The sequence below is a fragment of the Mus musculus genome, chromosome 13 (genome assembly GCF_000001635.26).
Source record: "Mus musculus strain C57BL/6J chromosome 13, GRCm38.p6 C57BL/6J".
Taxonomy (NCBI): Eukaryota; Metazoa; Chordata; class Mammalia; order Rodentia; family Muridae; genus Mus; species Mus musculus.
Window position 1 is genome coordinate 37,362,376 of NC_000079.6, and position 16,240 is coordinate 37,378,615.

The following is a 16,240-nucleotide window of genomic DNA, read 5'->3' on the forward strand; positions in this document are numbered from 1 at the left end:
TGTGCGTGTGCGTGTGTGTGTGTGTGTGTGTGTGTGTGTGTGTGTGTGTGTATAATTCCCATCAGTAATGAGAGAGAATTAAAGATCTTCTGGCCAAACAAAATCTAGAGCACTTCCTGGCAATCATAGTAGAAGTCAATTCTGAGGGGAAGGTGGGTCGTGATAAATAAAAAAATTGACCAAATTAATCAGACTTTTAAAAATACCCAAGAAAGCCAGACTGCCTTTTAAAAATGAGCTATCTATCTTCTAAAGAAATCTTTCTAGACTATGACTCTGCGGTGGGTGTTATAATTAATGGCAGACTATAAAACGCCTTTTGTTTAAAATTAAAATCACAGTAAAAATGTCCACCATCTCTTCGATCCAACATCCTACTGAAGGCCCCTACCAGAGCAGTGAGATAAAATATATTTATGGCCTTGAGAGGTAAGCAAAGCATATTTTAAAAATGTACAATGTAGTTAGGCAGTGGTGGCGCACGCCTTTAATCCCAGCACTCGGGAGGCAGAGGCAGGTGGATTTCTGAGTTCGAGGCCAGCCTGGTCTACAGAGTGAGTTCCAGGACAGCCAGGGCTACACAGAGAAACCCTGTCTCAAAAAACAAAAAAAAAAATTGTACAATGTGCATCCAATATGACCATCCACATGGAAAAACCCAGCCAGCCAATTAGTGCAGTGTGTGAGTGCTGAATTCACGGCTTCTCTGGAGGCGAACTTAATGCACTCCTTAAGGGGACAGCTAGTATGTTCCATCCAAAGAAATTATTTCCCAGCTGTGGAGTATGTTATTATGTGTACAGACTACAAATGATCCTTCTTTTGATGTGTACATAGACTGGCCAAGCTCTTGTCCTTATAAACTACTGTGAACATCATTTTGTTTTGTTTTGTTTTGTTTTGTTTTGTTTTGTTTTGTTTTGTTTTTGCTCTTTTATTTTGAGACAGAGTCATTTTTAGCCCAGGTCTGCCTGCAACTTTTCATGTATACCAGACTTTCTTCAACCCTGTGGTCTTCTATCCTGTCTCTGTCTCTCATGCTCTGTGTGAACGTGCACATTTATGTCTGTTACGTCAGAAAATGCTTCCTGACCCAGGTATTTGCTTTGTCCACTTTTTGGAAGCAGAACCTGGGGCAAAGCTATTTAGCTATAGCAACATCAAGACTCGTCTAGGGATGTTTCTATGCATACTAACAGTTTCTAAGTTATGCTCTGAAAACACGTGAGCAGACAGCGAGAGCAGGCTGAACAGTATCCAAACAGTTACAGAAATGGTGTTAAGGAGACAACAGAATGTTACCCAGCTTCTGGCAACTTAGCAGTGACACCAAGTTCATCTCCAACCCTTACTGTGTGATTAACTCAGGAGGATGTCCAAAAGATATATGGAGCTGGAGACTACAGCTACTCAACTGTTCACAGTTCTCCTTGGTTCATCGGAGGCTTGGTTTACTGGCTTCTTTTCTGTGTCAGCTTTCTATCGTTCCATGTAATCCTTTATATATTTATTAGGAGAACCATTTTTTTATCCTCTAAAGGGGAAGAGAATGAATAGGGATAAGACTTGTTGACTGGGGAGACAGAGAAATGAACCTTCTACTCTGTTAAGAATTTGTTTTGCTGGCACAAAAGCACAGCCTCCAGCAACTGTTCTTTTCCTCCCCGAGCCCGGACTTGCGGGAGCTTGTAATCCTGCATCACTCCTGCCCCTGGGACCCTGTTCTCCATGCACTTTGCTCCACCAATTATAAGATGCAATCAGCAAGGATAGTTTCCCAGAGAAGCATCTCTCTCCTCCCCAGAAGGAAGACAGCTTGCTGGCTGAGCCAGGTATCTGATGGATTCAGTCTGACTTGTTTTCATTGAGGTAAGAGATACAGGAAGAATTCATTTCCCCTGATTTCAGTTCATCGTATCCTGAGATGTGTTCCCAGTGGGCACCTTCAACTCCTTTGGAAAGCAGCACTATAGTTGTAAGAAGCCTAGGGGATCATACCTGAGAGATAATGGGCTTTAAATGCTTTGGATATCTGCTGCTATGCTATTCCTTGAATCCAGGGCTACTTGGTAGAGGCACTCTTGTCATAAATCAGAGGCAGTCATGTTCACGAGCATCATCCTCGATGGTCCTCTGAGACACGCTAACACAGAAAAGGAGTGTCTCACTATGAGTCATCTCCAGCACCAGGACTGCTTCCTGGGAAAAGTGCAAATTGATCTTTTTCCTCCTATGAGTAAGCTGAGGGATTGGAGACAGCAGTGAACAATTCATTACCAGGAATACAGAAATAACAGAAAACACGTCAGGCTGGTCCCACAATCAAAAGCACTTGGGAAATACATCTTAACAATTAATACTCGGGCTTTAGACATCAGAGTGTGGCCAAAATTGTGTCAGGACCCTGAACAGAGCCTCAGGAAGAAAGGAAGTAGCTAAACATGGATGCCAGAGGTCTTGAGTGTCCTTGTTCTGTGTCCTGCTGTGTTAACAGTTCTGCCCCTGGAACTGGAATTGTAGCTGGTTCTTCAAGATCTGAGTAGGCATAGAAGTTCTCAGGAAGTTCTCAAATATACCTTGGACTACCAGGCTCCTGTAATTTCTCCCTTGGGAGCCTACTTCTCTGGCAAGAGTTTCTTTCAAGTGGACCCTGACTGCTGAATCTCTCCTGGAAGGAGAGCTTCAAGTGCTCTGCCAGCCACTGTAGAAAGTAGCTGGGCAGTTTCTAAGGGAGCTGAACACGTTCTTGCCAGATCACTCAGAAATCCCACTCATGAGTATTCACTCCAGAGAAAGAAAAAGCACAATATAAAAAAAAAATCCGTAAGTTGGTGGTAGATTTATCGCTGCTAGATAGGAAGTGGTCACATGTCATGGCCTGTACTCTTCTGGAGGCAACTCTGGAACTTTGTGGTCCCTGGGTGTTGTAGACTGTTGTCCTCTGAGCATGGCAGCCATCACTCTCTTCATCAGAACAGCTGTGACTAGTTGCAAGAGACCCTTGGGATCACGCTTGTTGATATTCTTCCATAGTAGGAGAGGGTGAGGAGGGTCAGTAGATGCTCGTTTGAGATTCAAGCCATTGCCTTCCTACACTTCCCTCTGAGCTGTATGTAATTCTGCCTAAGCTGCGTGTGATTGCATAGACTTGGGCAGTAATGGAGTGCACAGTGTGGAAGACTAACTAAAGATGGGGCTCCATCCATGAGGCACGCTGATGTGAGACTTTATGGTAATGCAGTTACTTTGGGGTCACCTATGCCCTGTAAGTAACTGTAAGGGATACATGCTCTGTAAGAAAGCCAAGGAACTAATTACTTCCTCAAGTGGAACTTTGGTGCAATAAACACTATCGTCACTCACTGGTTTCCCTACCTTGCCTAAGTTCACACAGCAGTGAGTGTGTGTGATGGCTGTTATTGTTTGTCAACTTGACTACATCGGGAATGAACTACAATTCAGGAATGGAGATCACACCTGTGAGAGATTTTTTTTGTGGGGGGGGCTTGGTTTGAAGTGGATAAATGAACTTCTAGTTCAGACCTTTGAGGCAAGAAGATACAGGCAGGAAGACACACCTTTAGTATTTGCCATACTTTCTGCTGGAAATCTACATAAGAACATAGAAGATGCAAGCATTTGCTCTTTGCCTGCTTGCCCTCATCTTGCTTGTACATCCATTCCTTCACTGGCATTGGAGCCTACTTCTTCAGGATCCCAGCATAGACAGAAGACCAGCTGAGATACTCAGCCTTGTGGGCCTGAGAGATTACTAGATTCTTGGACTTTCCGTTCACAGCTAGCCATTGGTGGATTATCAGGACTAAGGCCTGTAAGTTATTACAGTAAGATGTGTGTGTGTGTGTGTGTGTGTGTGTGTGTGTGTGTGTGTGTGTATCCCCAGTCCTATCTTATCTGGTTTGGCTCTGCCAGCTCTGAAGCCTTCCACTGCCATCTGCATAAAAGATTCTGCTACTCCCCATCTTCTCCACACTGAGACGTTCTTACAGATGCATCCTATGCTTGGTCCCCCACCACCCTCCATTGATTATTATCATTTCCCCTTTTTTGCTCTGTCTTCTCCCTCTCTGGACCTCTCACATTAGGCCTTCCCATGCCTAGTATGACACTAGCAGAGAGAGGATGCTCCAGTAATAGAAAAAGGAAAGTTCTTAAGACCATTTTACAAGAATTTCACTAAGCAGATCTGTGCCTTGCTTCCAAGAGTTCTGGAGAAGCCACCTGGGTAACTGCTGGAGTCCCAATGGCTTATACTCCTAGACATGGCGAATAGAGGAAGCACTGTATCTCCAGAGACAGAAATCAGTAAGTTGAACGGAGAGGGAGCCAGGCACAGACAATCGTTGGTCTGGGTGGGAGGAATCCCCACATGAAGCTCCTCAAATTCTCATAAATCCTACAAATCATGAAATATGGTTTGCAAAGAGATGGGTTAGGGTTAGATATCTGCAACAGAGCTAGGCTTTGAAACTGCGGTGAAACACGTTGTATCTTGAGACCTATCTACAAAATTGTACACCAAGGAGATTAGCAAAAAAAAGGCCCATATGGCTTAAAACAGTGGTTTACAAATAAAATAGGTAATTGAATTGACTGTTAAAAATCTCTGTGCTGAGGCATCGCCCAGACACATTAATACAGAATGGCTGAATGGACTCAGATATTGTCATATTCACAGTGATGATCACTTGGTAGCCATCATTGGTGGAAGAGCACACTCTGAACCAGAGTCATACCCATTGCAACCCTATTCAGTTTCCTCCTCTTAGGGAATGTAGTCTAGAAGACTCCAATGGATGGGAAGCAATGGAGAAGACTTACCTCTGTGTACGTATATATTTCATTCATACGTAGATCTTAGTCACCTCAGCATATTATTTGTTTTCTGTATTAAAAGCACTCATCTTGTACCATAGAAGTACTTTAAAGCTTCTCTATGGCACGTCTGAATTTTTAGCATTATTACTCTTTTGCTTCAAGGTCATTGTCAAGTTAAATAAGGATTACATGAACCTACTATATTCCTGAGACAGTAGTTTTTATAACCAAGATAGCTGCTAAGTGGTGGGTTATGTATACAATGTAGATACGTCAGACAAAAAGCCAGTTCACCTCCCAAAGGGAATGAGTTGAGATTCTGTCTCGGCACTCAATGGCACCAATTTGAAAATTACCTACTGTATACTTTGGGACATTTTCCATTTAATAATTTTGGACAATAACTAATCATAAGTAATGACAAATATGGAAAACAAACTGCAGGAGAGGGACCAACCACTGTATTAAAACAAAACAAACCATTCCCTCCCCCTGCTGGGGGAAGGCACACTTCAGCTGTTCTGAGGCAAAAGTGCTATATATATATATATATCCCTCCTCTTTTTTGTCATTAAAGGGCTATCATTAATGACTTTCATTTATTTTACAATTGAAAAGAAACTAGTAAAGGTTCCAGGATTTTCCATCAGCAACCCAAACACTCCTTTACACTCAAAAGCACACTGGCCACCATTACCAAACAGCCTACACAGCATTGAGGTGTTTAAGCCTCACTAACAGTACACAGTGATGGTGTCAATGCTGTTTTTATTGCATTTAAAGCAAAGATTCATATCTAAGCATCTGCATACCTTAGCTGAAAACAGAAGCAACTGCATCAGAGGTGCAACTTAGAGTGACTAAATTCCCTATGACACACTGGGAGAAGAAACTTGAATAGGAATAGAGCTAGTATCATTTGAAAGTGAGCCACTGGGGCCTTGCTAGGCTATTCTCTAATAATGAGATTTGACAAGTGGGAAAGAGAAGAGATCAGGAAAACACCGCTAGCATACATCCACCCACGCTAGGCTTACTTTTTTCCTACAGTGCAAAGAAGCAGGGAATGGGGAAGGGTGTGCAGACAAGACAATAACTTTATAAACAGAAAAGATGAAAGTTGGCTTTGAGCTTCTGTGGATGAATTCTAGCAGTGGTGTCTCACCCAAGCCTTATGCCGTCATCATCAGTGATGGACCTTCGCTGACACTCGAATGATATCGTATGAATTGATACAAGAGGGTTAAGACCCCAGTCAAAACCACCAGATGAGAAAAGAAACTTTCAACACACACTACATTTTAATCATAAACAGAACAAAAGCTTGCAGAATTGGTAAGCAAGCAGCCTAATAGATAATGTCTAAATAAGGCCTGTTTGTTATTGTCTGGTGAAAGATACAGAGGAATGGCTGCCACATCTGACCTTGGACTATTGGCTGTTCAAGCACACCCAGAAACTCTATCTCAAACATCAAAGTAAATATTTCCATTGTTGTCAAGAAAAGCTAATGGACTCAAAACTTCCTGGAGAGCTAAATTGGAAAAAAAATATTATAAGCCTCACAAGAAGGTCTCAAATGTAATTGCTAGCACCTACCAAAGCCAAGGCCGAGAATACAAGGCTCCATTGCCTAACTCCTTCTGCTCTTGTCAAATCACCCCACTTTGTCCTTTTCCTTACATATCCAACCAACTTGGGCATGTCCACTAACACAGACACCAGTTATCTGAACTCCTTAATAAATAAAACACAATTCTTAACATGACAGCTTACACCTGGAATTGGGTGTGTCCAACTTCAAGACATTGCAACAAAATTCATGTCGGAGGATGGGACAATTGAGTTACAAAAAAAAAGTTCACCAAAAGAAATCCCATAATGTCATACATATATGAATGTAGGTCAACAATATGTCTGTCTTGGACATTCTGGCGTATTTGTGGAGCAGAGCTGCAGATACCAGTGGGGCTTAGAGAGAGCAAGATCCCATTGAATACCAGCTCTGGTGATTTTCTCATGCTGTATACTTTATTATTTGCCTGGGATCTCAGGGGCTGGATTGACTAAGGTGGTGGCCCAGAAGATGACACCTTGACTTTGGTACTTTGAACAGTGTGTTTTGGGGGAAGATGGAACTTTCAATAGGAACTGGTGGGAAAAAAATCAAAATGATTTTGGAAATTCAATTCTTAAGTTGAGGATAGTGAGGTACGGGGGTACCTCTCTAGCCTTCTCGTTGGCTCTGTCTCAGGTAGTCCAGTAGATATGTCAACAAGTCATAGGGTCTCTGGGATCCCTGAAGCCTCTGTGTTTCCTGCTGGATAATTGAAGTCCACAGAACTCACTCAAATTTCTCTACTGTTCTAGTTTCATTACATCACTGTGGTTTATTTGGTTTATAATTCCAGTCCTCGGCTTACAATTCCAGTCTGTCACTGAAGGGAAGTCAAGGCAGAAACACAGTAACCTGTCATCTCTCATCTACAGCCAGGACAGAAAGAGCAAGACGGTTCCTCACTTGCTTACTCCCTACAAAACTAGCACTCTTAACTCTTTTCTAATTTATGGGTTGGCTCATAAAACTGAGCTGCCCACAGTGGGATGAGCCAATCAACAACTGTCTTAATTAGGGTCGATACTGTTGTGATGACTCACCATGACCAAAGCAACTTGGGGAGGAAAAACTTTATTTGGCTCACATTTCCATATCACTGTTCATCATCAAAGGAAGTCAGGAGAGGAAGTCAAACAAGGCAGGAACTAGAGGCAGGAGCTGATGAAGAGGCCATGAAGGCATTCTGCTTGCTGGTTTGCTCTCCTCAGTACTTTCTCAGCTGACTTCCTTACAGAACCCAAGACCACCTACCCCTCGTGGTCCTACTCACAATGGTCTGGACCCTTCCTCATCAGTTGCTAATTTAAAAAATGCTCTACATCCTGCCTATAGAATCATCTTAAGGTGGCATTTTCTCAGTTAAGGCTCCCTCCTCTCCAGTGACTCTAGCTTGTGTCAAGTTGACATAAAATTAAAATTAGCTAGTACAACTCTCCAAGACAAAGCCACAGGTTAGCATGATCTAGATTATTCCTCAATAGACTTTTCCCCTGGGTGATTCTAAGTAATGACAAGTTGGCATTAAGACTAACCATCACACCAAGTTTTACAATCTTTTGTTTGTGTGTGTGTGTGTGTGTGTGTGTGTGTGTGTGTGTGTGTGTGTGTGACCTGCCCTTACCTCTAGTTCTACTACTTGGATTTAAAACCTGTTGGAAATTGACTGACTTTCTCCCACAGGGGAGGAATTCTCTTTTAAAAATCACTCCCACCAACCTTCTTTGAGCTTGTGTCTAAAGCCAGCTTCAATCTTCTGTATTTCCTGCTCTGGGAAGGCAAGCTCTCTCTCCCTTCTTTATCTTCTCTCTTCCCTTCTTTTTCCTACTATGCACGTTGCCCTCCTTGATCTCCCTCTCTCTACCTCTTTCTTTTTCCCTGACACACACCCTCCAGGGCTTATACTTGACCTCACTCTAAGGCCCCAAACACCAACTTTCCCCCTAATGGATTAAACCTTTGTTTTCATTCTTACTTCTTCTTGAGATCTGGTTTTGCTTCCTGTATGTGCTGTTAGCAGGAAAAAAAAAAGCTGACCCAGAAGAATGCTAATGCAAGGGCTAAGGATGCTAATGTGCTTGGCCACTTTCCAATAAATAAATTAGTGAAAGGTTTATATCTTCCATAGTAAAACTCTAATTATCTCTCTCCTATAGTCTCTCCCTTCATACCTGGCTTAACCACACCTCTCCAGAATGCCCTCAGAGTCCCTAGTTTGCCCTTCCTCTGGCTTCTCACAGTCTATTGTATATGTATCATTATGCCTCTATCATCCTTAATCAGTGTAGACGTTAAGGCTCTATTAGGGTAGCTGTAGAAGTGGCTCAATAAACACTCATACATTTACTACTTCTGCTTCATCTACAATTCCCTATCCCCACTCCCTTCCTTGTCCTGCAAAGGTCCCTGCCCATAAGAAAGTAATGCCTTAGGCCAATGCTTCTTCACTGAGGGTAAGTTAGTGCCCAAAGGTGGTTAGCCTTCAGCAGTTCTGTCACATTATGGATTGTCACAGAAATGCTTCTATCATATGGATAGCAACTGGATGTGCTGGTTACCAACCTGTGGACCACAAAACATTATTTGAGACTAAATGACAATAACCATGAGGTTAAGCTGTTCAGTTTTAAGGTTCTCAAAGGAATTATTCCAAATAACCTACTGTGTTCTCCTTTTTTTAACAGTTACGGAGAAGTTAGTGTAATACTAAGACATGATGCTCCTGGTTCTGGGAGTTCATGTCTAATAGAGGAATGACAGGATGTATAATACCCATAATTCAGAGCATGCTAAGCACCCAAATGGAAAAATAAGAAAATACAGGATATTGGTGTAAGGATGCACTTGAAGGAAATGATGTCACCTTTTCCTAGAGACTGCATAGCTTTCCTGTAGACTGCCTAGTTACTTTCAAAGACATTACATTAAAAAAAAATTGAGATAACTGCCAGGGAAGCTCAGAAAATTCCCTAAGTACTTTTAAAATAATCTTTCTGTTTCCATATACATTTCCTTAGAGAGGACACAAGCAACCTACTGATCCCTTTGTGATTATGTCTCTTATTAAAATTATTTTTCTAATACCAAGAAAAGGCTTTATTTTTTTTTCTTCTCCTTTTGGTTTACCCTATGTGTAGCTTTAAAATATTGATGATAAACACACTCTGGAATTCTGTAGCTGCTAACTGAGCAATATACACCTTTGTTCATTTTGCCTTGGATGGCAATTTAAATTAATGCACAGTTGTGAGGGTGCACTTTTCTAAACCTCTACTGTTAAGTAGCCTCTATCTCCATCAATATTGAGTGCTAAGTGTGTAGAAGGAACAGTTGCCTTCTTCATCCCACCACTATTTAACAATCTGAAAGAAGTCCTGAGACAGTATGAAAACGTTTAGGAAGAAGTCAAATGCGCATCAGAAAAGAGGGACATTTTCCCTAAGAAAATTAGGGAACAAATCAATCGGGAGAATACCTGTGTTGGATTTGCCAGGCTAGACTTGTCTAGGGGCCATTGCCATCACAGGTATCAGAGGCAATGATGCATCTCTCAGGTTAGCATGTTGATGCTCATGGCAGTGTCTGCAGCATCACCTAGAAACTCACAGCGGGAAGCAGGTAGAAGACTGCAATACCTAACTCCATATACCTGCACAGAAAACATCCCAGGCAATCTTAAAAATGAAATTAGCATGCATATTTTAGGATTTTCTTATTGATTCCAATATATACTTACTAAGCAGCAATGTGTGGGTTTGTCTGTGCTTTTGTTAATGCTGAGTTTACAGCTTGACTCGGGTGCTTTCCATGCTGGGATCTAGGTAAGCTAATACAACCTTTCTGAGTCTAAATGCTTCAGTCTGTGAAAGGAGGAAGAGTCGCACCTTTTCCCAGATCCTTCCTGGTTCTACCAGTCTGGAGCCGATAGAGCAAAGGGCCTAGTCTATAGAGCAGCAGTTCTCAAACTGTGGGTCTCGATCATACACATATTTCCTATGGTCTTGGAACCCCCAGGCATAAATTTATTTCCATTGCTCCTTTATAATAGTGATTTGGCTACTGAGCAGTATCTCAGTCCCTAGGACCATGCTTTTTCTGATGGTCCTCAAGCCACAGGTTGAGCACTGCTGCTATAAAGGAAGTAATAACTAATCAGCTAATTTTAATGTAAATAATCTGATATAAAGAATATGTTAATTAGCTGAATGGAAAAATAAGGGAAACCAAAAGAGTAAAATAACAGTGAATTAGAGTTGCCTCCTTGAGGACTAAGAGAGCTAAGGGCAAAAGCTGGCAGGATGAAAACCTGGGTGCTTGGAAGGCAGACCTTGTGGTCTAAGGCAAGAGTAGGGTAAACACCTCTGAGGCACTATTTAGCAGAGGTCTGGGGACTCACAGAGCTGAGCCTGGCTGGTTCCAGGAAAGTGCAAGAGAAGCATCATTTGGAAGCAAGGGCCACTGAAAGGGGTTGAGAAGCAAGCCCAGTCCCTGGCTCCGGCTTCCAGCTCTCCCTGACCCCCTGACTGCGTTCAACACAGGAATCATTATAGAGGAGCAGCAGCCACACAAAGCAAAGTACAAAGGCTGCATTCAGAGCTGAGATGTGGCTAGCGTAGTGGCTGACCCAGACTCATAGTCATCATGTGTGTCTGTGGGGTGCCTATCCCTAGGATGGACTGGATAATGGGGAGTTTGAGAAGGGAGGCTGAGGATTCTTAGCAAGTTCTCAGCACAAGATGGTGTTCCTCTCTTAGGCCCAGTGAGAAGCACAGTGGAAAAGGAAATGAAAAATGAAAGACACAAAATTAGTTCCTGCCTTAAATCTAAGTTTACATTAGGTGCTACGGGGTTAAGACAGGGAGCAAATTACAAAGCAATACAGTTGCGTTTCTATATCCACAGTTGCCACATCCTCAGATTCAACCAAAGCAGATCTAGAGTAGTTGAATATGAATATCTGAGCATGTGCAGAGTTCCTCCTGTGTTTCTTGAACAAAACAGTATAAGATGATTCACACTGCATTCGCCTTGTATCACACAACTGTATCACACTTATAACTGCTGTAAGTCTCCTAGGACTGACTTTAAAGATCTGTGTGGAGAGGAGTCTGGAAACATGACTCACTAGTTAAAAGGGTTTGCACAGAACCCATTTGGGGGTTCCAGCACCCACATGGTGCCTCACAATTGTCTGTAAACTCCAGTTCTAGAATATCTAACTCCTTCTTCTGGCCTTCACGAGTACCCATGTGGTGCACATACAAACATGTAGGAATTCACACATCTATTTTAAAAATGAATATATATGTATATACATACACATATATATGAGGATTGCATAGATTCTATGGAAATAGGATGTTTTATATCAAGAACTTAAGCATCAATGGATTTTGGTACATAGGCGTCCTGATGCGTTCCTCATGGATATTGAAGGATGACTAGAAATATTTACACAGTTAGAAGAGTACATCAGATACGACTGGGTTTTTCTAATTCAGAGAATAAACAACTACTCTCAACACTGTGAGGGAAGCTTCACAAAAGGCAAGAATTAGCAAGAAATGAAAGTATACAAGTGAATCAGAGGGCTGGAGTTTTCAAGTGTGTGTGTGTGTGTGTGTGTGCTGCACATTGCCACCTGCCTCAGGGTAGGGACAGAAGACTCGTTCTGCTCTTTATTCTGGTTCATAAGGTGCTATGTGAATAAAGAAACATTACACGTGAAACACATTATCTTTAGCCCCTAACTATTTAGTATAGTGCCTTGCATAGAGCAGAAAGGGGGCACTGAGTGGGACAAGGTGGCCTAAGGTAAAGCAGAAATGTAAAGGCTCACTGTGAGTGAGTATCTACACACATCTCCCTCCGTTAGCAAGATTAATGATAGGGGCTAAAAGAACTTAAGCAACGATGAAAACAGTAAGTACTAAACTTGTCATCTGTTCCTGAGGCCCTGTTGTTAGAGTGAGCACAACAGGGACCATGGACAGACTGCGAGGAAGTGCTGAAATGTTCCAGGTGTTTCTAAGTATTGGTTACTTCAGTCTGTCCTGTAAAAATCATTAGTGCAGATTGTGCAGATGAGTTTGCGGTGTCCTCATGACTCATCTTTCCATGTCCTCTTCGGCAGATCCCTTACAGGATTTTGGCCTTTCCATTGACCAGTGTTCCAAGCAGATCCAATCAAATCTCAACATTAGATTTGGCATCATTCTGAGTAAGTAGACTCGATTACCCTGACTTGAAGCATAGCAGAGCCTCCTCCTCCTCTGCACATACGATGATTCACGCTGACTTAGCACAGCAGAGCAGGCTGTATCAACTATCCTACCTTTGCCTCTCACATGCCCTCTTTAGTTAGTCCCTCATGATCATGAAAATGAAATGCTGGGCTTTTGTATTAAAGAGGTTCCAGATGCTCATTTCCATACTGTCAACTCCTGGTCACCATAGACAGCAGAGAGAGAGAGAGAAAGAGAGAGAGAGAGAAGAAGGAGGAGGAGGAGGAGGAGGAGGAGGAGGGAAGGAAGGAAAGGAAGGGAGGGAGGGAGGGAGGGAGGGAGGGAAGGAAGGAAGGAAGGAAGGAAGGAAGGAAGGAAGGAAGGAAGGAAGGAAGGAAGGAAAAAAGAAAGAGGGGGAAGTAAGAAAAGAAAGGAAGGAAGGAAGAGAGAGAGGGAGAGAGAAAGAAAGAAAGAAAGAAAGAAAGAAAGAAAGAAAGAAAGAAAGAAAGGAAGGAAGAAAGAAAGAAAGAAAGGAAGGAAGGAAGAAAGAAAGAAGGAGGGAGGAAGGAAGAAAAGAAAGGAAGGAAGAAAGAGAGAGAGAAGAGAGGGAGGGAGTAAGGGAGGGATGGAGGGATGGAGGGAGGGAGGAAGGAAGGAAGGAAGGAAGGAAGGAAGGAAGGAAAAAAGAAAGAGGGGGAAGTAAGAAAAGAAAGGAAGGAAGGAAGAGAGAGAGGGAGAGAGGAAGAAAGAAAGAAAGAAAGAAAGAAAGAAAGAAAGAAAGAAAGAAAGAAAGAAAGAAAGAAAGAGGGAGGAAGGAAGAAAAGAAAGGAAGGAAGAAGAGAGAGAGAGAAGGGAGGGAGGAAGGGAGGGAGGGAAGAAGGAAGGAAGGAAGGAAGGAAGGAAGGAAGGAAGGAAGGAAGGAAGGAAGGAAGGATTGTTTGGTTGCTACAGACAAGAGGCTTGCTTATTACCTTTGCCACAAGCAAATCTGCTCTATCCACAGCATGGTCTGTTACTCACATTACTTTGCTTCCCAAACAACTAATGGAAGTTCTTATATATTGGGGGAGGGGTGGGGGAAGGGACTAAATCTTTCCTCCCACCCCAGGATGTGAGCCCACATACTTCCTGGTAGCTTCTTGGTTGCCCATGCCATTACAGTAAACCAGTATGTTTGTCATAGCTACTAAAGTATCCCCTTTTGTAGAAGGCCAGTTTTCTCAAAACAGAGCAGAGGCATTCAGTAATTTGAGCACCAGAATCACTTTAGAGAAAAGAGAAGAATATTTTCAAAGACCAAGAACTCTCGTGTGACCAGGTCTCCCTATAACTCTGCACGCTATCTGGACATAGAGCGCCTGGAGAAATGCTACAGGCGGGGAAACAAAGAGGGAAGAGGAATGGATGAGAGACAAAAGAAGGGGAAGGGGGCCAGAATGAAATAGATGCCACCCACAGAGCTCACTGGAATTCCCTGGGGAGCCATGTGCAGCATCCGCTACTCAACAGCAGTGGCAATACGCCAACCCAGCCCTGCCTTGCTACTATCATGACAGATAAATAGCAGTAAGGAACTAAGGAACTCGAAAGGCCAGACTTGTAGGCATTGATAGGGCAGAGTGCTGAGAGTATCAAGAGGAAAAGATAGCCAGTGAGCTGCCTCATCCTGAACAGGTGGACACTTAAGCTAGAAGTGCTGCTCTGTTGCAAAGGGTGGTCCGGCCCCACTTACAGCAGGCAGAAGGCTGTAGAGTTCCTTTAGACAGTGCCGTTGAGCCTTGAGTTACCTCCCTGCAGGGGAAACACGGAGTGCTGAAGTTGTTCTTCTCTATAGGACAGGATATCAGAAAGCTGTTTCTGGACATAACTCTGATGGCAAAAGGCTCTTCTATTCTGAACTACTCCTATCCCCTTTGTGAGGAGGACCAGCCCAAGTTCTCATTCTGTGGAAGAAGAAAAGGAGGTAAGAAAGCTTACTGACTGCTTGTACCTGACACCAGGGTCCCAGGGGTCAAAGTCCTGACTCTTCCCCACTCATCTGAGGGCAACCCACACCCTATTCATCAGCATCTGCTGCATAAAAATACCAGGCAATGCTGTGCAGAGAGCCTCCCTTAGACAGATGCTGTAAGTGCTGAAAGAAGATGCGTAGAAGATTGTTCTAATGGAGGCTTTTTCCTGAATGTAACAGCATCTTACTCAAAAGACTGGCAGCAGAAAGAACCAGGAGTTTCCAAAAACCTATGAGGAGTCAGCTTGTTTCCAGGTTTTCTATGATCATCTCTGCTGTACTAAGGTCTCACCCATACAGCAACAACTCAGAAAAAGAAAACAGAACAAGGCTTGCTAAAAGTCACGGCTTTCCCCACCTCCCTCCCGGGGGCAGGGATGCCTGATGGAGATGTCAGGTAGCTAGGCTCCAACTAAAGAAGCAGAAACCCCATTGTGTGAGCTGAGTTCCCTTCTTTCTAGTCCACTAGGCTTTGACTTTGAGTAGGCTTGATCTGCAGGTGCACAGGCAAGCTCACCCACATGTCTCCACCTCTCTTTTTCCCTTCCCCTCCCCTTCCAGACCCAAAGATGCTTTATTGTTTATGAGAACTTGGGTCTGTTCTGCACTGGGCTCCCCAGAAGTTGCTCTCTGCCAGCTGCTCCCTTCTGCCAGTTTTCATTGACCATGGGGTGTACAATTTAAACGCATGTTCCAGAAACACACCCTTGACCGTTTCTCCTCCACTCCAAGAGCCCAGACCTTTAAGTAGCAAGGATCCTGTCAAAATGACCTGTGATGGTTTGTATATGCTCAGCCCATGGAGTCGCACTATTAAAAGGTGTAGCCCTGTTGGAGTAGGTATGGCCTTGTTGGAGTAGGCATGTCACTGTGGGTGTGGGCTTTAAGATCCTCATCCTAGCTGCCTAGAAATCAGTATTCTGCTAGCAGTCTTCATATGAAGATGTAGAACTCTCAGCTCCTCCTGCACCATGCCTGCCAGGATGCTGCCATGTTGCTGCCTTAATGATAATGAACTGAACCTCTGAATCTGTAAGCCAGCCCCAATTAAATGTTGTCCTTATAGTTGCCTTGGTCGTGGTGTCTGTTCACAGCAGTAAAACCCTAACTAAGACATGACCTAATTGTCCTTTTTAAACAAAAAACATAGAAGGCATTGGAGTCCTCTTCCCATACCCATGGATACAGAGGGAAAGATGTTTGTCTGCAAGAAAAGCAAACAGAAATTGAGGAAGAGCCACCAGATGGGAAGGGAAGCCATGATTTAGCACAATGAGCTGCGCTCCACTCAGATTCCCCCATCCTTGCTGGCCCTCTCCCCTGAGAACATGGTCTAGAGCTCTCTTGGAGCGCTTGCCACCAGCATCGTCTCCACTCATAACACACGCTAGACTACAGGTCTGGGGAAGTGTCACACATCACATTTGTCCCCTGCACAGTTGGGTCTTGGTATCTGGTCCTAGAACTCTCAGGGGATTCCAGACCCCTCAGATGTTTAAGCCTTTCATACAAATGGAGAACGTTTGCTCCCACACATATATTGAAGACTAT

General features: G+C 43.3%; 1 protein-coding gene across 1 annotated transcript in view; it reads left to right on the forward strand.

Moving 5' to 3' along the window:
- The window catches only part of Ly86 (lymphocyte antigen 86), a 73,692-nt gene that overhangs the window by 17,031 nt on the left and 40,421 nt on the right, over positions 1–16,240 (forward strand). The window contains exons 2-3 of the mRNA NM_010745.2: positions 12,588–12,674; positions 14,513–14,641. Coding sequence (NP_034875.1) covers positions 12,588–12,674; positions 14,513–14,641 — 216 coding nt within the window. The remainder of the gene's footprint in view (positions 1–12,587; positions 12,675–14,512; positions 14,642–16,240) is intronic.